The sequence below is a fragment of the Pteronotus mesoamericanus genome, unplaced genomic scaffold (assembly GCF_021234165.1).
Source record: "Pteronotus mesoamericanus isolate MK-2021 breed Mesoamerican mustached bat unplaced genomic scaffold, CSHL_Meso_final contig_68, whole genome shotgun sequence".
Classification (NCBI taxonomy): domain Eukaryota; kingdom Metazoa; phylum Chordata; class Mammalia; order Chiroptera; family Mormoopidae; genus Pteronotus; species Pteronotus mesoamericanus.
Genome location: NW_026555234.1, coordinates 27,726,761 through 27,750,564, shown reverse-complemented (window position 1 = coordinate 27,750,564; position 23,804 = coordinate 27,726,761). Strand labels below are relative to the sequence as shown.

The 23,804-nt window shown below is 33.8% G+C and overlaps 1 protein-coding gene across 1 annotated transcript; it reads right to left on the bottom strand.

Annotated features, from left to right (window-relative positions):
* Window positions 1–1,007: 1,007 nt before the first annotated feature.
* Window positions 1,008–20,709, bottom strand: GUF1 (GTP binding elongation factor GUF1). Its single transcript, XM_054582129.1, has 17 exons — window positions 20,377–20,709; window positions 18,556–18,667; window positions 18,257–18,405; window positions 17,905–17,985; window positions 16,651–16,728; window positions 15,096–15,179; window positions 11,666–11,730; window positions 10,958–11,161; window positions 9,536–9,675; window positions 8,379–8,502; window positions 7,904–8,036; window positions 7,002–7,145; window positions 5,959–6,092; window positions 4,828–4,929; window positions 3,850–3,969; window positions 2,187–2,223; window positions 1,008–1,182 (listed from the first exon to the last, which is right to left on the bottom strand). Exons 1-17 carry the CDS (start codon window positions 20,560–20,562, stop codon window positions 1,045–1,047), a joined length of 2,031 nt encoding a protein of 676 aa, XP_054438104.1. The 5' UTR covers window positions 20,563–20,709; the 3' UTR covers window positions 1,008–1,044.
* Window positions 20,710–23,804: the final 3,095 nt, after the last annotated feature.

Here is a 23,804-nt window from a genome sequence, read left to right as displayed (position 1 = left end):
TTTTTGACACAGGTGGTCAGTGCCCCAACCCGAGCTGTTCAAGGGTCCGTTTTATTATTTACAGTAATACAATCTGCCCTCTGGTTTGTCCATCAGCTGAGTAAACATGGGAGTTAAGAGCACATGCTCTGCAGAAATCCACTTACTGTCTGTGTGGCTTCCAGTGACTGACTATAAAGCTAGTTCTCAGTTAAGAAATCTGATGATTAAACTGTGAGAAATAACAGCTGCTGCTAATACCAAACACCTACAACTTTGCACAAATGCATTTCAATTATCATAAATAAGACAGCCCCTACCCTTATTTTAACTTAGATGTATGTAGGGTAGGGAAAAAGTAGTTTTACAATTTCAGCACCTGAAACAGTTTATCCTTGTATTTTTATTATTGTATTATTTTACATACAACTGTAAACCTACTTTTGCCCCCTGTATATAAACCATCTAGTATCAAAATAACATTTATAAAAATTGTATCAAAAACTAAAGCACACCTAGGTAGTATGTTACTTGACCTAATAACTTACATGTCATATAAATTTATCCAGCTAACAACAAATTGATAGCCATGGTGATTTTCAAAATACTTTCTATCATGAACTAGAAGATTCTTAAATTTGGGGCCTTTTTAATGTCAGAAAAAATATGCATGAAAACAAAATAGTTAAGGTTCATTGAGCACTTACTGTGTGTCATGCATTCTTCTGAGTTCTTTAACCATTTTATCTCATTCAACAACTTACGGAGGTAAGCAATAGTAAAATCTGATTTTACTAAAGAGTGAACACACTCAGGTAATTTACCTTGCTAGTAAATGGCGGAACAGAAATTTGAAACCAGGCAGTATGGCTTCAGTGTACAAGCTCTTATCTACCCACTACTGCCTTTCAAAGAAAAGCCAATACGTTATTTGTATCTGAAAACCCTGAAAGTAACAAGCAAATTTTATAATGTTCATTCTGTGTCAACATATTACAGATTTGTAAGGAAAACTAAAAGAGACACAATTTTTAATTTATTAAAAGTCCCTTTATTTTCACACAATTATTTATCAGATTGTGCCTTTAGAACTTTTATAAAAGCATCTTTTGGAACTTCAACATTGCCAACTTTCCTCAGTTTTTTCTTTCCTTCTGCTTGTCTCTTCAAAAGCTTCATTTTTCGGGTAATATCACCACCATACTGAAAAATATTTTAAAAATTGGAAATGCAAATCACTCCATAGGAAAAAAATACAATTATATCGTGACATCAATACAACAACCTTACAATTATTACCCATGAATCATGAGGAAGTCATCTGCAAATATACCTCTCTACTCCTCTTCCTGGCAGATCCTATTTTTACTGTCAAGAATGATAAAGGCTTGCTTTATTTTTGGATGGGATAAAGATCCACAGGGAAACCCAGTACTACATTATGTATGTCAAGGAAGAATTATCAATCTCCTTAACTGCTTTAAAAACTTGAAATTCTGGATTATGTAACTAGCCTCATGTAGAAACTTGCATAGGCATAAATGTGCCAGTCCACAAAAGATTTAGCTAAACAGCATTTATCATTTGATTCTCATAAAAACTGAGCTAGGAATATTTTTTTAATAGACGAGTTAGCAAGCTTGGCAAACCAATGCAGGAGAGGTGGATTTCAATCCCATATTTTTTCCACTGTTTAGCCATTGTCTTCAAAATCTTCCCTTATAAAGTAGATCAACGAAATGTGTGAAATATTCATAACTGTTATAAAATACCAGCTCTGGCACAAATAAGGCCCCTTTTTTATTAAAATATTTTATTACAAAATCATAGGCATGTTAATTCTCACACTCAATGTCACACTCAAGCACACCATATGATGACATTTTAGGTGGAATTTTCACCTAAATTATAAATGATTACACCTTTAGTATTACCCTACCAACCACACTCAGCAGGCCTTACTTCTGCCAGACTCTGTGCCTTCTTCATATTCCACATAAGGAAATTTTTATTAAGATGAAAAATATTTAAGAACACTATCAAAATGCAAATGCTATCATAGTCAAGCTGAAGTTTACTGATTTAAAAAGAGAACTTGGAGATGAAATAAAGGGAACTGTAAAAACCAACAACGGAGACCAATATATTCATACTCCTTTCATTTTAAATTCATAAATAGATTTATTATTTATCAGGTAAATACGTACACATTTTGCCAAAACATTTTTCCTATAGGCTTTCACACTGTAAAAGAGAAAAATTTGTGTAAGTACATAACCTCATTCTATTTAAAAGTACTTTATTTTCAAAGTCTCACCTTTTTTAAAGATTTCAGTGATAGTGTCAGACCTATAAAAAACTACCATAAGCAAGTAATTAGGTAGTTCAAATACTCTTGTATTTTATATATTTGGGATAAAATAGAAAAAAATTCCACATGAGTACCAACATTTATTAAGGATAAAAAAGGTTAAGTCTTGTGGGTAGCATTGATGAGGCCAAATTCAAGCAGGGTATGACCCTGATTATAAGAATTATATAAGGTCAGTTCAGGTTCAACTTAAAAATAAAACCTCTTCTATTTCCAAAAATATTAAGTAAAAATGGTTATTATTTCATTACTAAACTCCACTGAATGTGGGGCAACAGTGACTAGGAATATAAAATAGTTTTATAAACTCCCTTTAGGGTAAACTAAATTTTAATATATACATTCAAGCACTTATAAACTAATCTAGTTTTCTATAATGCTGAGAATTTTGGAAGAGTGAGAAATTTGAAAATAGCTCCATTTTTATGTATTCCATAAAATATAAAAATCAATTTTCTTTATTGTCTACCCCAACACACTTACGTTCGCTAACTATTCTAAACTGTACTTTCCAGGATGCTCCCAGTTTATCAGCTCCCTTCTGCCTAATGCCTGGGAGCTGATGAGCTTAAAATAATTAACTCTAAAGCAAAATGGTATTAAAAAATTAAGTTCACTGCAAATATTGGCATAAAGTTTATTCCAAGATTACATAAAAATGACAGACCATCAAGGGAACAAAAGGAATTGCTCCTAAATATTTCCTGTACCTTCCTTTACTAGCAGAGCAGCTTACTCAATGCCCTGATTCATACATCACATATATCATAATGATGAAAAAGACCAGTTTCTTACATAAATTAGCCTATCTTCCATGTCTCCTGTATCACATGTGAAGTCTGTATTCTGGAATGCAGAATCGTAACACGAGATTACATTCCTGGCTCACCTTTCTGATCTACAACCTGACTAGCTCTGAAGAATGTTTCAAGTAAAAATTGTTTCTTAGTTTTGTCTTTTGGAAGAGTATATCCAAAACCTTTTTAGTTTCAGTTCCTATTAGTTCATAATCTACTTGAAGGGATAAAACCATAAAAACTTTACAGAAATTTCTTACCCAGGAAATTCAAGTCATTTGATAAGTAGAAATAAAGCAATTTCTCAAACTTAATACATTCTGTTAATAAATGTAAGTAGTGTTACCCAAAAGTGTTATATAAATAATTAAAAGTAATACTCGTCACTTAAATTAGTGTAATTAAGACAGATTAATTTTTTTCTACAAGTAGTAATGAAGCTTAGACTTGCAATTTTCAACCTTTTTCATCTCACGGCACACATACACTAATTACTAAAATTCTGCAGCACACCAGAAAATACATTTTTTTTTGCTGATCTGACTAAAAAAAGGTATAATTTGGATTCATTCAAACTGGATGGCACACTGACTGAAAATCACTGGCTTTGGACAATGTTAAGTTAATCTTTTCAATATTTCATTCTCTAGGTATATCATTTCCAAAACCAACTAGGAAAAAAAAAAAGAAATTTCAACTCACGTTTCTCTTGCAATGATTTTACTTCCAATAGCAGCTTGAATTGCTATCTCAAACAGCTGCCTGGGAAGAGAATCCTTCAGACGTTCACATATGGCTTTGCCCACAGTATGTGCTTTGTCTCTGAATCAGAAAATTCAAGTATTCACTGATACTAAATAAGTTTAAGTTAACTTTCTTAAGATCCTTTCAAGTCTGTATGTATAATCAATGAAAAGGTGATTCCTTAAGGATGTTCAAATTGACCTCATTCATCATAAACATCATTCTGAATCAACAACTTTTCTGACTGCAAAAGTAACATGATATACAGAAAACATAGAAAAACATGCCAGAGAATAAAAACTATTCTTGATGCCTCTTTCCCTCACCCATATAAAACCACTGTTAAACATTATAAATGGTTATGTTAAACATATCTGTCTAGTTATTTTTCTATATAGATATATTGGTTTTATTTTACAGTGTGGATTACAGTTTATTGCATCATTTTATTTAATAAGCACATTTATGTCACTAAATAATAATCCACAATATAGTCTTAATGGCTTAAAACAAATAATACAAATGCTCCATAATTTACTTTTAATTAAAGTACAATTTGCTATCTGCTATTTCTTGAACATCTAGGGTATTTCACTTTTCAGTATTATAAATTTTTATGAAGATAAAAAACTTTATTCTCAATTCTAAACTGATCATAAAGTTTAAAAAACATTTATCTTATCTCAAACAAGAAACGTTTCTTCCTATGACACTATTCTTTTTGACTATCATAACTCTCTTCTCCTTTTATGTTTTACTTTTGAAAAAGCATGGAAAAAGAATGGAAGAAAAAACTAGTACTTAGGGAAATTTAATTATTTACCTTTAAGTTTTCAAAATGGAGCTGTCAAATAAAATAGAGCAACCAGTAACTAAATAAAAATATGTCAACAGGGGTTACTTTCACATTCCATGATTAGTTTCTATTCAACTTACTTGTGTACAATAGTTATTAGCTCCTCTACAGGATTTCCATTCAGTAGAATATCCATTTTCACAAGTTCTGTAGTTTGGTAGCCTGCATCTTCGTAATCAAAACTGACAAGGAAAAATGTGCAACTAATAGATAAAGATTATACTTCCCAAAACATTACATTTTTTTCTTTTCAAATCATCTTTTTTTCCATACACCACTATACCTCCCCCAAAAGATTTAACTTTCCATCAAAATGTTACATATACATTTCAGATGAATAGATCTAAATGATCACAGAACAGGATAAACCTCACCATCTTTACTTTTATGAGATGAGGAGCAAAGTCAGGGGAACTGCTCTAAAGGGGAAGGAAATGAGATGGGTAAGCTAGACTCGGAAAACAGGTAATTGAAGGCAAATGTCACTTTCTTCCCAATGTTCCCTCCCCATGGCTGGCCGGCTGTAAATATTATCGCATACAAATGGGCCGTTCTCAAATTCCTAGGTTGGGTTTCTGTTTAGTTTTCTATTTCCAGTTAAATAAATTCTGTGGCATTGACAAACAGCCATTAATGAATGAGACTTAGGGATTTCAGATACAGTTCTTCAGTCTGAACTTTTACAGGGTTTTTTTGAGGATGAAATAGGTTAATGCATGTAACGCACTTCAACAGGACCTAGTGCATACAAATGTTTAGAACACAGCCTAATCCAGCAAATATAAGCATTTAGGGCCACCTATTTATGGTAAGATACAACCATAATCTGGTTAAAGCTTACAATGCTAATCAAAACAGATCTAACTTAGAAAACAGTCTAATAAAATTTCAATTATGCTTACATGTCTTTTCAATTAGGAACAAGAACATGGAACATATGTATTCCTACTATCATAATTTTAAAGGAAGCCAGTACCTAGAGCTACAAGTATCTTTCATTTCTAAACCACAAAGGTTGCAAGGCGATAGTAATACTCTCTAAAGCCAGATTACTGTCTAAAGTGCTGCTAAAAATTCTCTCTTCAACAAATGTCATTAAGCATAATATATTAAGTACTATGCAAAATACAAAGAAGAGATTAAATACTCTTGCTGGTCTGCATTTCAAAAAAAATTGTTCAGGTTATCTGAATGGCCCATTAAATATTTACCTAGCATATCCAGAAGACAAAGATTTCAAAGAATCATAAAAATCCACCACAATTTCATTCAAAGGTAAGAGATATTTAAGCATAACTCTATTTTGATCAATAAACATCATATTCTTCTGAACTGCTCTTCGAGCCTAAAAAGGGCAGAATAAAATGTGCTTAATGATCGTCTATTCAAATAATGATTTGAAATGAATATAGTCAGATGTCAATTACCAACTTAAATATTTCCTTACAAATGTTAATAGAGTGGACAAAATGAAGGAATATTTCCTTAATGGTCTAGTAAAAACTTGCAAGCAATATTTATAATATAGGGAGAACCATTCTGTATTTCAGTGACAGTATACACCAAAGGTTTTAATCCTTTGTATTTAACAATTTTATCTTTTTAAATATTAAGTATTTCATTTAACAATGAGTCAAATGTAGCTACAGATAAAGTCAAAATTCTAATTACTTATTTTACAAATAAACAAACATAGGTCCAGTGAAACTGACTGACCAGAGTTATAATCTAGTATGTGATAAAAGAATTAAAATTCAAGTCCATTAGTCATCATTTAAGAATCCTTTCCAATATATGTCAGAGTATTTCAAATAGGTATTTTTGAGGACTATGATTATATTGAGTACTTGAAATAAATCATTTATTACAATATGGTGAGAACTAAAGCAAAATGGAAAACACATTGCAATTAAAGGTCTGTCAAGTATTACTATTGCATTTCAAACTATATTCAATATCAAATACTCAAAATCTAAAAGAAATTACACTTTTATCTACTCATGATAAGCCTAAAATTTCCTTTGGGCTAAAATAGTAAATTAACAAAGTTGGTCAAAACTCTGGCTCTGTTTTTATTTGAAATCAAATTTTTAAAGTGTATTTACCTATATCCACATACAGATAGGTATCTCTTATTTGTATATGTGTATGTAGATACAGATCTTTATGAAAATTTGTTAAAATTCAAGGGAATCTTTCAAAACTGCTTGAGAGGACAAAATTTTACTTTTATATTAAATTGTATTACATTTACCTGGCAAAGCATCATTATTTTTCCAGTATATTCATCTGGTGTTATAATGGTGCCCAAAACAACTGGCTCCAAGTATTCTGTCACACTTGATTTATCAGGGAACTGTGCAGGATTGATGATTGTAATTTCCTTTTCTCTGTATTCCTAAAATAAGAAATATCACCAACAGTTAACAAGGAATCTTAATAAATTACCATGTTTTAAAGTGTATGTTAAAATTTATTTTATTATTGAAGTTGTTGGAATTAATAAAAACAACAGAATCCCTAAAAGTTAGATTATCTTAATATGCTTTAGTTTTAAAAACCCTCCAACTGTATCATTTAACAAGCAATATATTTTGGTAATACACATTTACTAAATATATTTCATGTACTATTTAGAAAAATATGACATTAATAATACATTTTAATCTATTAATAAGTCAATATATAAGTCAATATAATCAGTTTCCTAAGTTAATTTTGTTGGAAAATACAGATGCCAAAGTTATTATTTCTTTAGACATATTACCACTTAGTTGGAATACAGTATTGTCTCTATCATTAACTTAAAATCTAAAATTTCCTAGTCAAATAGGAATGAATGCTTCATTTTTCAGTAAGATAAATTACTTACACCCAAAAATACATTCATTATCTTTGCTCTGGATTTAGAACAGTATTTTCATTACTAATTCAGTAACACACTAGTATTGACAACATGGATATTTTATCAAGTAAAATGCTGCATAAATTATTTCTTTCACAGTTTCTCCATAAGGTAATTCAATTTTATTGCTATTAAGCAAGAAATACTTAGTTTTAATAGGTAGTGAGCTAATGAGGTACCAAGTTTCTCTAGCATTCTGCATATACATGCACACATTTAGTTTTCTTTTGCATCCTGATTCACAACAGTACCTTTATCAGTTTTGCCGATGAAAGAACAGCTTTGTATGGAACAGTAGGTGTTGTCAAAATAACTGAAGCATTATATTCTTGCTCTAGTCGCTGGTTGAAAACTTCCATATGCAAAAGTCCAAGAAAGCCCAATCTGGGGAGAAAAAGCCAAACTCCAAAATGTTTACTTCCAAGGGCTCTATATTGTTACTTTGTGGGGAAGGGGTGGAATCAAGTCATTCAAGCACTTCACATCGTAATTAAATGCTAGCATAATTTCACTAAGTAAGATTCCAATGTTGCATTGGTAATCTACTTAAAATTGCTATAAAACTTGCCTACAGAATATGAATCCACATTGTGAAATAGGGAAGATATTATTTTATTTCACTTTACACTAACACAAAACTTATCTTCAGAAATGTTCAAGAGTAATAAACCATTTAAACTTTACTTTTCAATAAACATGGAACCCTACAATGTAATTGAATCTTACCTCCAACCAGCGCCTAGAGCAAGGCTGCTATCCCGATGAACTGTCACACTGGAATCATTTAAAGTCAGTTTTTCTATAGCACTCTTCAGGTTATTATATTCAGATTGATCTACTGGGTACATTCCTAAGGATATAATAATTTCTAATTATCACATGTGAAAAGTTTTCTTATGTTTCATTCACTAAAATATTAGTTTGCTAAAAACTATGACTGTTCAGTTACACTGACTTTAAAGTATCTTGCAAGTCTCATAGCCTTAATGAATTTTCAACTGGATTCATACCACTAGTGATCTTTTTATGATTTTACAAAAATTTAAGGAAAATGGAACAGTGGGAATTGGGCCTAGGAAAATACATTGTGTTTATTTCAAGAAAAAAAAAATTGAAACATTCCACAACCACAAATGAGCAGAAATGGAAACTATACTGAATTCTTAGTTCTCTACAACATTATCCGTTAAAACAAAAGATACATTTTGCAGTTTTCAATTCACTGACAAAATTTATGAAGTTACTGATTCATCAGATTCTCTTTCATCTGACACCTCAGAGCCTTACCTCCCAAGTCCTCCAAAATCCAAATGACCGACTTTGCCTAACTATGGGTATAAACAAAGTTCACAATTCCCAATGAGAGATACTTAAGGGAGAAAAACAAGGTCTGAATGGACACCCAGCACGGAGTAACTTGATGACTTTCAATCGGGTCTTCCTTTTCCAAATGTCTGTAATTCCACACAGCAGTAAAAGTTTGTGAAGTTATACATACATGATGAGGCGCCACTCTTCTCGCCATGTCTACCCTAGTACAATATTAAAGAAAGCCCAGCTAAGGGGAAGGTACACAGTAATAAATTAGAAAATATTTCAGATATAACGACCTACTCTCTAAGGAAGTAAGTAGAAAATCCATAGTACGATGCTCTCCCATGTATCAGAGAGCTTATTTGTTAAGAAGTCCTAAAAGAAATTAGGAAATTATTTCCCACATTAAGTTTTACTATACATATGAAAGTACTAATATGTAAATAGTATACACACATAAAAACAGAGTATCCTGGAATTAGTTATTTAAAGTGAGTATTTCCAGTAACTTTTATTTCAATTGACAGAAAAAATTGACCCTCATCCTTTGAATATGCGAGGCTCCTCACCTGCAAATACCATTGGTTTCGCTGATTTAAACCCAGGCAAGGGCTCCACTGGTTGTTTATGTAAATATAATGTATCTCCTATTTGTGCTTCAGTGACATCTTTCATCCCAGCAATCAGATAGCCCACCTGTCCTGCATATCTAAATAAAATTATTATATGGAAATATTTACCACTTTAATGTTTCAAGTGCATACTCATAATAAGCTCTACCTTTCCTGGAAATGATCACTTTCCAAACAAAACTGAAGCTAAGTACTGCATATCAGTTCTCAACTCCAAGGATAATCAGCAAAAGCACCTACCATGCCTGAAAATCCACTACCAACAATGAGGCTAAGTAAGGCCTTTTCATCGGCTCTGCCCACCTTTACATATTAAAATCCAACTAAATGTAATGTAAACACAGTGCAAGCAGTGAGTACAGAAACATAAAACACTTCTTGGAGTCTAAAATGCTGTTTATGAATTGTGTTATAAATGTGCTTTAAAAGAAACAAGCAGGAATAAACTAATTCTCAACAAACCTGGCATCTATTTGATGTTCCTTTTGTAGGAAAAGAGCAAATCACAAGATTTCAGAGTTTTAGCTTAGTTTTGTTGTTTTTTTTAAAAGCCCATTTCCTACATAACAACACAGTAAAGTAACGGTCAGTATGTTATATATGGCAGAATATAGACAGACTTTAGAAATGTTTGAGTAAAATTAAGGTAAACTACTTTATGACTCTAAAAAAATGAAATGGGAAAAATGTGCTAGTTTTAGACATACAATATTAAACTATCAAGTGTGACCCATATAGTCACCTTTTTCAGTATCTTAATTTTTATAGATTAAAAAAAACAAAAGACCATAGAAAGCTCCAACTATGTGTCCAAGGTAATCTATCTCATCAGTATCTGGGCTACTGATCGTGTAGGCATTCAAATATTTACCAGTGAGCTCAGAACTCAGTTTTTCCAATGCACATTACCTTGCTAACCCCACATGAAAGAAGTCTAGTCAATCAAAGTTCTGCCATGAATTCTACACTAAAGGAAAGAATTTGACATTTTCTTCACTACTTTTATAATGAAAATCTAATGATAAAAAATTAAATGTCAAAATGACACTCTATGAACATGGATACGGATGAGGAAACTTGTTGTCTCCTCAAAGACATCAATATAGAATCCTACCTAACCTGGATCACAAAATTAGTTATGACTAGATAAAAGGCATAAAAATATATCAAATTTCTACTATCCTTCACACATTACATTCCTCTCAAAAATTTATTCATTAGGTAGTTGCATTAAAAAATCAAGTTTTGTTTTGTTTTTCCCTGAGTCTCCATATTAGGATTATTCTAAGTATACCAAGCTAAGACAGGATGAGACAAAAACATACAAGTATATTCTCATTACTACTGTAGAATACTTACAGTGTATGAGCTGGCTGCTCATTAGGATTCAGAACTCCTACTTCATTAACTTCATATGTCTTTTGAGTATGTGCAGATACAATTTTATCTCCTTTTGAGACCACTCCATCAAATAATGCTACACTGGCTATCACACCCCTATACTGGTCAAAGGTGGAGTCAAATACCAGAGCTCTCAGGGGATTTTTGCGATGCACTTTAGGACTATTAAAAAATAAGTAAAAAGTAAATACACACATAGTAAATTAAAACTGTAATAATAAAATGTCTATTTTAACTCAAATACTATGCTTAATTTATTCTAGTCCTTGAGAAAGACTGAAAACTGACAGCCAAAATAAAAAGATCTTTCTATAAAATAAGGTATAATGTCTATTTTCATATGTTTTAATTCAACCTCAAGTTTTAAATAACTGTTTTAAAATCACTTGTAAAATTAATGAAATATATTTGTTCAGTATAAAGCAAGGAACAGGAATTGTCAATGCATTCAAGTCTCCTTATTACACTGTTAAAAGATCCCTGTCATTTTTTCTCTTATTTTTCTGTACTCTATTTGCTTTCTATATTACCAAATATAAATTAAAAAATTTTCTTTACCACAAGAGTATATTTTCTATATCTACTAAACTAAACTAAAACAATAGATCATATTGATGGTCTTTGTACTATTAAAGATAAACAGTATAAAAATAGCAAAGAACTTACGGGGGTATTCTTTCAATGACTGCCTGAAGAACACTTTCAACATTTGTCCCAAGTTTAGCGGAAATCTAGAAATATATATGTAAAAAGACAAACATTTAAATTAAAAATTCTGCCTTTCTTGTATCCTGGTGACAGAGCTTTATGAGCAGAATAAATAAAGAATCCAAACAGTTAGCAATTTGTTTAAAGAACATCGTAAAGGCTAAGCACAAAGCATATAGTATATTGACAGATGTTCCTGCAGCACCGTTAGGTGATTCCATGGTTCTTGGATTACATTCCAAGAGGATTCTGATTATGGTGTTGTAAGAGTAGTGGACTAAGAGTTCAAAAATTCTAGGTAACAGTCATGACTGCATGGAATGTATGACTTTGACCCACACATATTTCTTTGAGCTTCAAGGTTTTCATCTAATGAATAAAGCAATTATTCAAATTTTGCCTAAATCGGTTGTCATGTGGACAAAATAAACTATATGTGTGGATAGCACACAGGTAATATAAGGCATATTATTACTATTGTTCTTACACTGAAAAAAGCCAAGACTCAAAATGCATGTGCATAACTGGCCTTTGCCATCACCAGTAATTGTTCTGTCTCTGAAATTTTGATTTCGAAATCAGTCCCTGAATACCACCTCTTACTCTCCCAATTCAGTCTAGATCAGCTTTCCAACTCAGAAACAAAGACATTTGGGGCTGAATAACTCTGTTTTGGGGCATAATCTGTGTAGGGTATTTAACAGCATCCATGGAATCCCACCTATACACAAGACACCAGTAGCACCTACCCCTCACTGTGACAACAAAAGAATGCTTCAGAACATTGCCAAATGTTTCCTGGGGTGCAAAACTCATCCCTAAGGAGAACCACTCACTGTTTTAGACTCTAGTACTTTGTCTGAACAATCCTTTAAGATTACAACCTCTAATCCACTGAATGGGTGACTTTTTAAACCTATCCATTAGTCCTCCACTCCCTCTTTTCCAGCTGAGACTCCAAGGTCCGCTATTTACAATCATTGTTCAGCCACTTTCTATTCTCTCTGATAAGCAAATGGTAAAACCTCAACCATGACTGTGTCTAACTATATGCCTTTTCTATGCTTATAACCAGAGCAGCTTCACATAACGGGAGAAAAATCAAGTAATTGGTCTGGCTAGTTTCTTGTGAATTCACGACCACAGATCTCACTATGTAAACACTTCTTGGCAATTCCAGGATGAATCCCCTAGTAAATTCACATCACCACAGCCAGTAAGGTAATGCACCCCATCTTCCTTCAATCTACACATTGTTCCCTCTCTCTGCTAACAACTTTGTGTCCCATTTAAGGAAACAGAAAACATCAAAAACCTCCTTATCCATATATACAAAGCCAACTGCATCCTCTCTGCCTCCTCTCTTGTTACAACCTGAGAATCATTCCCACTTTCCTGAAAACTCAATCCTCCCACACGTCTATTCTGAATCACACTTTCTCTAACCCTTCTAAGGTGCTTACTCAATAATGTGGTCTGGCTCCCAGGACTACTTCTCTATCTGCACTTCCCCGCGGGGAAACTGCATCCATTTCCATGACGTCACTAGCATATACATGCTAATAACTCCTATACATCCGTCTCTGACCCAGCCCTCTCTATGAATGCCTGAACTATAGATTTATGCAATTACCTCTACTTGGATGTGTAACAGGCGTTTCAAACCTATGTCCGATACAGAGCTTTTTACTTTCCCCTATAGCTATTTCTCCACAGGCCGTCTCCATTTTAATATGAATATTGGATTAGATGCTCACACCCAGAGCTCCCTGATTCTTCCTTTTATTTCACTTCCTGACATGGAACACACAAGCAACTGTATTATATTGCAAAACATCCATCAAATTCGCCCACTTCTCCAACATCACCATCACATACCCAGCCACCGCCATTTTGTACCTGAGCTATTAACTGCAAGCTGATTGCCTTCATCTCTTCATACTCTTTTCCAATCCATTCTCTGTAAGGCAGCCTGAATAACCAGTTTACTTCCTCTCTTGCTCTAAAATCCTTTCACTGTCTTACAATGATTTTATAACTCTGTTGTACAGCAAGAGTCCTGGCATAACTTAATTCCCACCTACTGTTACAAAGCCATCTCATCTAAATTGCCTCCCTTTTGTTCCTTAAATATGTCAACCCTTGCCAAACATGTCAAGCCTTTCCATATACTCTTTCCTCTTCCTAGAAGGCAATTGTCACAAGTCTTAATTTCTTCAGGGCTTAGTCCATCAGAGAGGACTTCCCTAAGTTACTCTGCGTAACTATTTTTTTCCATTGTTAACTATGGTATTCCACCTGAAACAATACAAGCTGCTGAATGAATTTCCTTGACAACATCTGTCTCATTCAATAATTAATATACTTACTTCTTTACTTTTTTAATGACTGCCCCCCAAGTAGAAAGAAAACACAATAGATGGGATCTTGTCTGTTCACTCTTGTGCCCCTAGTGCTAGCTAGCACATACCAAGTATCTGAATGAATTTTGTAAAGATGTATTAAAATTAGAATAGTTCATTAAACTTTAATATATGAATCCAAGTTACGAAACCAAAATTTCAGGACTGCCTTATAATAGGTCCTCTTCATATTAGAAAACCATTGAGTTCTCTGTGTGTGTGGGTGTATGTATGATCAAGAAAAAAAATGATTGCTTTTTCAGTCATTACCAACTTAAATGTAATCATCCACTGTGTTAGATTAAACAAACAAAAAACTCATCACTTGAAATTTGCTTTTGCAAAAATTAAACAAGATTGAAAGTGAAAGCTAAACATTATAATGTTGCACTGAGCACTGACATACTCACTACACAAGCATGTAGTTTAGTACAGTTTGGCTGTGGCTATTTAACAGCCAAACCAGCATTAGAAAGATTAAATTTAAAAATTCAAATTTAAAATAGTATCAACTTTGACATAAAATCTATTATGTTCTAAAATTATTACTCTAGCTAGCTCTTTATTTAAAAAAAAGTTATTTGTCAATTCTAAGAATACAAATGCCTTGAAATTAGTTTGAACCTGCTCTTCAAAGAAATTATTTCCACAGAGGCAAAAGGGCATACAAAAACTAATATTGCAATGCCTTGTTAGAAGACCTACATTTTAGTCCTTGCACACTGGCTAACCAGATCTGTAATCTTAAAAAGTGATAAAATCTTTGAGTTCATTCTTTCAACTGTATCACAAGAATAATTTCTATCTGTCATAACCATGTAATAAGAATTTTTGGTGAGGATCAAATGAAATATTAATAAAAAGAACTTTCTAAAACTATAAAAACACTATATAATGATGGGTTATCAAATAGGCTACTCTGAAATTTCACTTAGGCCAATTATCTGAGATTTTCAAAAAGTCTTGGGGGTAAAAAAGTATTTTACCTTAATACATTCATCACTTGGAATATCAAACACCTTTTCAATTTGTTTTTCAACCCTTTCAGGATCAGCATTCTTCAGATCTATCTTAAAAAAAAAAAGAGGGAATTCATTGTCTTAGTTTAATAAAAATAGAGTGTATTACAAATTAAAGTATTTGGAGGTAGTTAAAAGCGTAACTGGCCCCTCAATAATTTTTCTTTCAAAAGTATTAAAATAATCTAGGGATACGAAATACAATTTTAATAAACATGGCCACTGAAAAACAGAGGGCACACTGCAGAGTATGCAAAAAAATTCAGGCAATTATATACTTATTGAGATCAGAAGAGCTCAATAACAACTTAACAGTTAACACCATGTAAACAAATTTAGTAAGTTATATGTAATTTACAACAACAAACTGTCTTACCTATGGGTCAGCAGTGGTTCTTTTAAACTTAACTCCAATATCAAAAAATATACTAAATGCAGTACAGATTTTTAAATTACGTTTCTTAATTTATTATTTGAAAAAATAACAGACTTTTTCACAGTGCTTAGTTTCGTACTTAACCGTTATATGAGGTCTGTCCAGAATAGGTCGATCCATTGTTAATATAATGAAAATGGTTTGTGCAACATTGATGTAACTTAACAGCCAAGGAGAGTGGAATGGAATGCACGTGAATGAACAATGATGAACTAGGCAGTGGGGGTGGTAGACACCATTAAGAGCATGTGTACTGTATGGCCATTGCATTCAAAATGATAGAGCGGAGCAACAAATCGCATCAAATTTTGCATTAAGCTTGAACATTCCTCTACGGAAACTATTCGGATGATTGTGAAGGACACGGCTATGGACAACTGGTGACTGGCAGCTTCATCACAACAACATGCCTGCTCATGCATCACGTGTTGTGCCTAGTTTTCTGGTGAAACATCAAATCACTCAGGTGACTCAGTCTCCCTACAGCCCAGGTTTGGCACCCTGCGACTTCTGGCTTTTCCCAAAACTAAAATCACCTTTGAAAAAGAAGAGATTTCAGCATGTCAATGAGATTCAGGAAAATATAACAGGGCAGCTGAGGGCAATTGGGAGAACTGTGTGAGGTCCCAAGGTGCCTACTTTGAAGGGGACCGAAACATCACTGTGCAATGTACAATGTTTCCTGTATCTTCTTCAATAAATGTCTCTATTTTTCATATGATATGACTGGATACCTTCTGTAGGGACTTTGTATTTCATGTATAACATGTAGATCACAAGCTCCTTTTTTCTACACATACACAGTTTAGTGTAACGGATATATTTTAGCTGTCCCACATGCATCCTTTCCTACAGAAATAGCCCTCCATTACTCCATGTAATTTAGGGTAACTATTTTCTCAACTGCATGCAAGATTACAGGAATATGAGTTACAATCCTTTCACATGCAATTCAAAGAAATTCCATGATATATTTAATAAATAGTGAGGTCCCTCATATAAAAAAAAATAGTACACTTGATATTCAAACACTAAATTTGCTTTTAGAAAGTAAAGTAATAAATACCATAGTCTCATTGTAATTACCTTGTTTATAACCGGAATTACCGAGAGCTGCGCTTCAAAGGCAAGAAAGAAGTTTGCTACAGTTTGCGCTTGAATACCCTGGAAAATCAAGACATGGGATACTGAGATGCTGATTCTACCATCTTGCACAAAACTTATAATTCAAGACTATTCCACACATCCGCAAAAGCAGAAGTGCAAGGCAAACTATGGTATCTATACTTCCATCAATAGATTATTCTTTGTGAAATTCCTTCACTTCAGGGAGCATTTATTGGAGGAAATTGTGTTGGGCATTAGACACACAAAGGTGACACAGACCCTCAAGGTCATGAAAACCTACTACAGGGAACAGTCAAGTGATATAGTTTATAAAGCCCAGTAGTATGTATATAAGAATAAGGTAGAGGTTGGCTTTCCCTGACAGAATCAAGGAATGTTTAACACAACAACAACAAAAAAAATCTCTGGATTTTGAATGAATAATTTGTGAGAAAATGAATATATCAAAAGCTTATTTTAAATAGCATATCATAGCTCTTATATGGTTATCTCTTGAATAGGTGTCCAAGGACTGTTTATAACACAAAACAAGATGGTAATGTCATTGGCATATTTCTTTATACCTAATACTGCCCATGTTTATTACCTTAAAATTACCCAAAACGGCCTCCAAAATAAATATTTTCCAGTTTTGCTAAAAATTGATATGGAAAACTCAGATTAAAAACTGTTAAAAATTGAGGTTTTTGGTAAGATATATGTATGACATACTTCAACAAAAAATACAATTGAACAGCCCTGGCCGGGTGGCTCAGTTGGTTAGAGCTTCGTCCCATACACCAAAAGGCTGAGGGCCCAATTCCCGGTGGGGGCACATACCTAGGTTGTGGACTGGATCCCCAGTCAGGGCACATATGGGAGGTAACCAATCTATGTTTCTCTTCTCTCACACTGATGTTTCTTTCTCTCTCCCCATTCCTCTCTCTCTAAAATCAATAAGCATATCCCCAGGTGAGGATTAAAAAAATATGTAATTGAATAATTCCTCTGATCAGCTTAAAAATTTTAAAATATGAAGCAGTCTACTTCACAAAAATTATTTAGTGTAATAAAACTTTATATTTACAGGACCCAAACATATGACTTTGGTTAAGTGATACAATAAACCTTACTTTTTAAACATAAAAATTCTATTTCCAAAACACAGTTTAAGGAAAACATCTTGAAATAACCAAACAGTATGTCACATGATAGAAAATTAAAAGTACCTACCTCATTTGCATCAACCACAAGTAAAACACCCTGGCAAGCAGAGAGGGATCTGGATACTTCATAACTAAAATCAACATGGCCCTAAGAAACAAAAAATATTGATACCTCTAAATGTTAGCTACAATTTTTTTAGGAAGGAGTTATAGCAAATCTATTGGTTCCACCTGATAAAAAAGTAAGTTTCTTCTGTTTAGTTCACACTTGTGAAACAATTTACCCTAACCAAAGAACAATGCGAAAACAAAAAGCAAGTTAGGTGTTTTAACGGCTCAGTTCAAAAACTAAACAAGGATCTGTTTACATTATTAAGGCTGTCTTTTAACAATGGAGACAAAATTAATATTAAACTTACTGGTGTATCAATGAGATTTAAAAGGTACTGCTTTCCTTCATGATTATAAAAAAGAGATGCTGTCTGTGCTTTAACAGTGATTCCTCTTTCTCGTTCCACTTGTAATTTATCAAGAACTTGCTTATTATTCTTTGTTTTATCAATTGTCCCTATAAGTAGAAACACATATTTATTTATTCGGGTTTTTAAAAAGAAACAATACTGCACACAAAATTAAAATCAAATTTTAAAAGTATGGTAAAAGTAATTATCAATTATTCATTACCATCAATCAAGTATATAATATAAAATGAAAATACCTGTTAATTCCAGGAGTCTGTCAGCTAAAGTACTTTTTCCATGATCCACATGAGCAATGATACTGAAATTTCTAATATTTTCAACAGGGAATCTAGACATGTCAATTCTTTCCTAGAGAGGAGAAATATTATGATTATAAATTTCACAAAATATGAAATAAGTATATTAATTCAAAGACTGTTATTTTAGTCTTCTTTGAAAAACTTCATTTATAGCATCTATATTGTTTATATTACTCTAACAATAAAATCACATATGGCTACATTCATAAGCAATAAATTATAATATGACTCACTGAATATGTTAGTTTCATTTTAAAAAGGTCACTACACAGTTAAATAAAAGTCCTTTATATTTCTATCAATAAGAGGGTCAATGAAGAACTGAATTTTCATGAAAGGAGAACATAAGATACCTAGAATTCATGAACTGCCTTTGAGCACATAGTCTAACAAAACCCCTAGAGGCCAAAAAAGCTACAGAAAAGCTGAAAAAGAAAGGAAATCCTCTGCAGGCACCACATATTTAATCACCAGTTAGGTCTATTTAAAAATCTGTGTTCCTAGTTGAGTCTTAAGAGTTTTAATTTAGGTACTATTTTGTCACTCAGCGACTTCTCTGAACAGGGAAAAAGATCACATCTGCAAGAAAAAAAGCTCTTATTTAATAACGAAATTCAAAAAATATTTTAAAACTTAACTCCTGATTTTTAGTTACACTCATCTTCCTTAATTTTTACAGTCATTATAAACTGCTAAAAAATTGGTATTCAAGTAAAATGTCAGGTTTTTTTGTACTCAACATTTTTCTAATGAAATCATTATCTTACAATAAGCAAAAAACAAAAAAATCTCATGAAATTACAATGACAAACGTTTTCGTAAGCTTTACGTTTCCTTTTTTATAAATGATCCTGTACAAGGCAGACAATAACGGTGCAAAAATATGACACTAATTCTTCAGAACTAACCTGATTTGTTTGCCCTGTTAGTTCCCCTCCCATCCTCACCCTCAAGAGCCACACAGGACTGCATCATATTTAAGAGTTTTTAATTGCAATATAAATTCATCTTAAATTCCACATTTTAGAAATGGGCAAAAGGAATTAATTTTATGTAAAGTCTTATTTTTTCAAGTTACTCAGAACTTGCAATCAATTACTGCACTTTTCTTCTAAATTATATCTCTTCATAGTTATCAGATAGTGTAGTTTTTAGAATTGCTCAAACCCCACCTTCTCCAACCACAAGAACAGAGTCAGAATTACACGAGTTTGCTTTGGCTGACGTAAAATACAACAGAAGCTAAGGCATACCCATCACTTCTTATACTCTAGGTATTGGAGGAAAAAGTTTATGCCTTCCACTGTGCAATCCTCACAAAAAAGCTGTCGATGTGTTATTAGGGTATCATCTAACAAATATAGAAACATTTACAGAAAGGTCAAGTAGCTTGCCCAGGTCACATGGCTAATAAATTTCAAGAAAACGAAGGTTATACTATCAGCTTCCTCAGTAGGATTTGGAGGGTATTAAAGTAATACATGCCAACCGATCAATCCAGTGCCTCGCATAAACAACGAATTAGTTACTGACATCACACGGGAGACCACAGAGAAAGTGACTTGTCCAAGGTCACACCGGTGAGCGGTGGCGAATCCAGAAACTCCAGGGGCGCGTGTGCTCCCAGCTCCGCCTCCTATACAGAATCGCAACCTGCGTTCACAGATCGTCTTAGGAAGCCCTTCAAATCTCCAAATTCGTAAGAAGCACCCTTCCAATTTTTAATACATGGCACATGAGAAATCAAGGGGCGATCACCTTTCGCTCTGCAGAACTGTAGAGCCTGCCCAGACTCCAGGACTCGCCAGCAGCCCCGCGAGTCCGCGCGCAGGGAGGCCAGGGCAGCCCCCGAGAGGCATCCCGCGTAACCTGTGCCGCGAGCCCGAGTCCGCGCCACCAGCCCTGCCCTGCAAGAGTCCACATTCCCCCGCGCGACAAAAGCATCAGGAGAAGGTCTCGAGATGCGAACGCGCCATCGCCCGGGTGACTCGATTTTCTTCAAGATGCCGCGACTAGGGTCGGGCGAACAGATTCCAACCAGACTTTTGGAAACAGAGAGAACACAGAAGACGAGCCGCTGCCCGCCGACGTCCGCACGTCCAATGACGTCACGACGCTAGCGTGCCTACGCGCAAGGGTTTAAGGAAGTCACGTGACGGGAGGCTCTCCGTAGTGGTTTTCATTATGCTCTAAGCTTAACGTTGGAATTTAGCTTCTTACCATCTGGCAGAGTAATATACAATTATTTTAAAATATGGAAGTCTAATTGTATTCCTCGTGTTGTCAGTAGTTATAACTAATCTTTTAGAGCATCTGAAAGGCAACAAAGGAAACTGGTGGTAAAACGATTGCAATGTATCCTAGAAAAGTTTTGGTCAAAAGTGGAGGTGGGAAAAAATTACTCTGAATGCCCCAATGTCTCCATTATCAAGTTTCGACCAAATATTTAGCTTGCAGAGGGCAGAAGCCTGGCTAAAGCGGAAGATAACGATAGGAGTAAATGAGATCCGTGCACCAATTCCAGTGTCTGACTCCTACTAACTCCCTTGGGATTTTCTGGAATCTCTAGTGTTTGGTGTAGAGAATGGAGACAGCAGTTGTGTCCAGATCACCACGATATTGTTTCTAGTTCATTCTTGGAACTGCTATATATTATAACAGGGTGGTACTTGAAACACCAGAAATTGCTTTTGTCACCTTTGTTAGAGAAATAGCTTAAAAACTGTCTTAAAATGCAATGAACGCAATAATTCATAATAATTTATATAAATCAGTGTTGCCCAAACCTGCATATTATCTTCACTGGTTTTCACCATAGCCTCAGATTGTTATTATGTACTGAATTTTTTCTTTAAGTCAACTACTTTTTTTATTTACTTAATGTATTTTAAAAGAAACATTTTCTTATTACCATTAATGGGAAAAGCACTAGGACCTGTTATAATTTTTTAAAAAATAACTAAAAATAAATGTAATGTGATTATATTCTAGCTATGATATTACCTGCTAAAGACACTTGAATCTCTTGATTAAAAGCAGATATCAGCAAGCATTAGAGAAGAATTGAAAAATAGTGCTACTTTTCTCCCTGATTAATCAGCAGTATGTAAATAAAATTGAAAGAATTTCTCTATATGATTGTGTCCTTAAGGGCATCTCAATGACTCACCCCAAATCATCTTGGAACCTCCAAATTGTGAGACTTCACACTTTGGAAGCAGTACAACATCTTATGTGGTTGACGTATTTGCATACCCACAGATTAAGAGTGTATTCATTAGAAAAAAGAGTCACTGAGCAGCCCTGTGTCAGGTAATGTATTAGATGTGGAAACTGAGAAAAATGTGGTCCACAGTCACACAGTTGGTGATGAAGCACACTGAGAGCCCAGGAAACCTGGCTCCAGAGTCTGCACCTTTAACCACTCCATTATACCCTTCCAAGCAAGGGTAAGTAAGAATATATCACCCTGAATTAATGGTCAGTAGAGAAAAGTGGCCAGGTTTTAGGACAGTGGCATTTTACTTAAGGCAAAGATTTGTGAAGAGCTAAGTTAATTAAAAACGTAAATCAAGACTTATTTCCCTATAGGAATAGATGTATAAGAGAGAGATTATATTCTTAAATACGACGTTAATCCACAACTATTGTATTTGTGTTTTTAAACATATTTGAAAGGTATGTTAGTTTGCTTAGGCTACCGTAACTGGATGGCTTAAACAACAGGAATTTATTTTCTTACAGTTATAGAGCCTATGTGTCTGAGTTCAAGGTGTTGGCAGGGTTGGTTTCCTTTGAGGCCTCTCTCTTTGGCTTGTAGATGGCTGCCTTCTCCTTGTGTCTTCACATGGTCTCCCTTCTGTACCTGTCTGTGTCCTTATCTCCTTTTCTTATAAAGTCATCAGGCATACTGAATTTTGGCAGACCCTAATGACCTCATTCTAACCTAATTACCTTTTTAAGGGCCTTATCTTCAAATACAGCCACACTTTGAAGTGAATTGGGGGCTAAGAATACAACATAGGAATTTGGAAGGAGACACAGTACAGCTCATAACAAAGGGAATAATAAATAAAAATAAACACAGAAAGTTTATTTTAAACTTTAAGTAGTATGCTGATAATAAAATTTGAAGGCCTCAAATATATCTGGGACCCTGATGCTTTTCAATTGTATTTCTTAATGTAAAGTATAAGTGTAATTTTATATGTATACACACAACACACACAGAATACTGTAGCTGGGAGGCAAACTGTTCATAGTTCACTGTAGTTCTGCAGAGACATCATCATGGGTAGGATTCGTGAGTTATAAATCTCAGACAGATCAGAGATCAAGGGAAAATGCTACTTTGAACATCCACTTGTTCCCCCACCATCAAATGCAAGTTGACCTTAGATCCAATAAAGGGTTTAAATACAAATCTAGTTAATTCATATCTCTGAAACAATAGTATGTAATGCCTTCTCTTTTTCTACATGATCCAAAAAACCTTGCTAAAGGAGCTGATCTTTAATTTTGAAGCCCAAGTATATATAAGTATACAAGAACCTTAAGGGTAATTCCATATACTTCAACTGTCAGTATTATCTTCCATAAACCTAGATTCCAAACTGGGGATATAAATCACAATCGAGATATTAGATATGGCATCAGATATCTTTGGCCTAGTCTTCCAGGTGTGGAATCATTCTTCACGGTACCACTGCTTGGGTATTTATAATGCTTTCTGTCAAAAGTTTAGCTGTCCCACCTCATTGTTTTGTTATTTTATAAAAGTCTTATTTATTGCTCTCAAAGCTTATTCACCAATTTTCATATTCACAGTAATTCATTTAGATATTTTTAAAGGGATGGAGGACACGAAGGGTAAACAGAGGAAAAGACATCACTATTTGACATTATGTATTTTATAATAAATTTAAATAATGTTTTACCTCTTAGTTCTCCATTTTCATATTCTGGGATTACTTCATGTATTCTATCTTATACATGGTCACTAGGTTAGTACATAACAACAAGAAATCTAATGTTCTTGGTGTGGTTATTGTCTTCAGTCATTCCATAATTGTCTATAAGCAATTAAAAAATATAACAACCTATAATAAGAAATAAATTGGCCTTAATGGGAAATGCATTATACAGTGTGAAAGACTTTAAGTTTAAATATATATTGAAGTATCTCA

Excerpts from the sequence above, each read along its gene's own strand:
- GUF1 (XM_054582129.1), bottom strand. The coding sequence starts at position 20,562 with ATGCTTTTGTCGCGCGGGGGAATGTGGACTCTTGCAGGGCAGGGCTGG. Across the intron at positions 8,503-9,535 it reads GAAACCAATGGTATTTGCAG|GAATGTACCCAGTAGATCAA; the intron begins GTGAGGAGCCTC and ends TTATATCCTTAG. Across the intron at positions 1,183-2,186 it reads AAAATGTTTTGGCAAAATGT|TATGGTGGTGATATTACCCG; the intron begins GTACGTATTTAC and ends AATATTTTTCAG.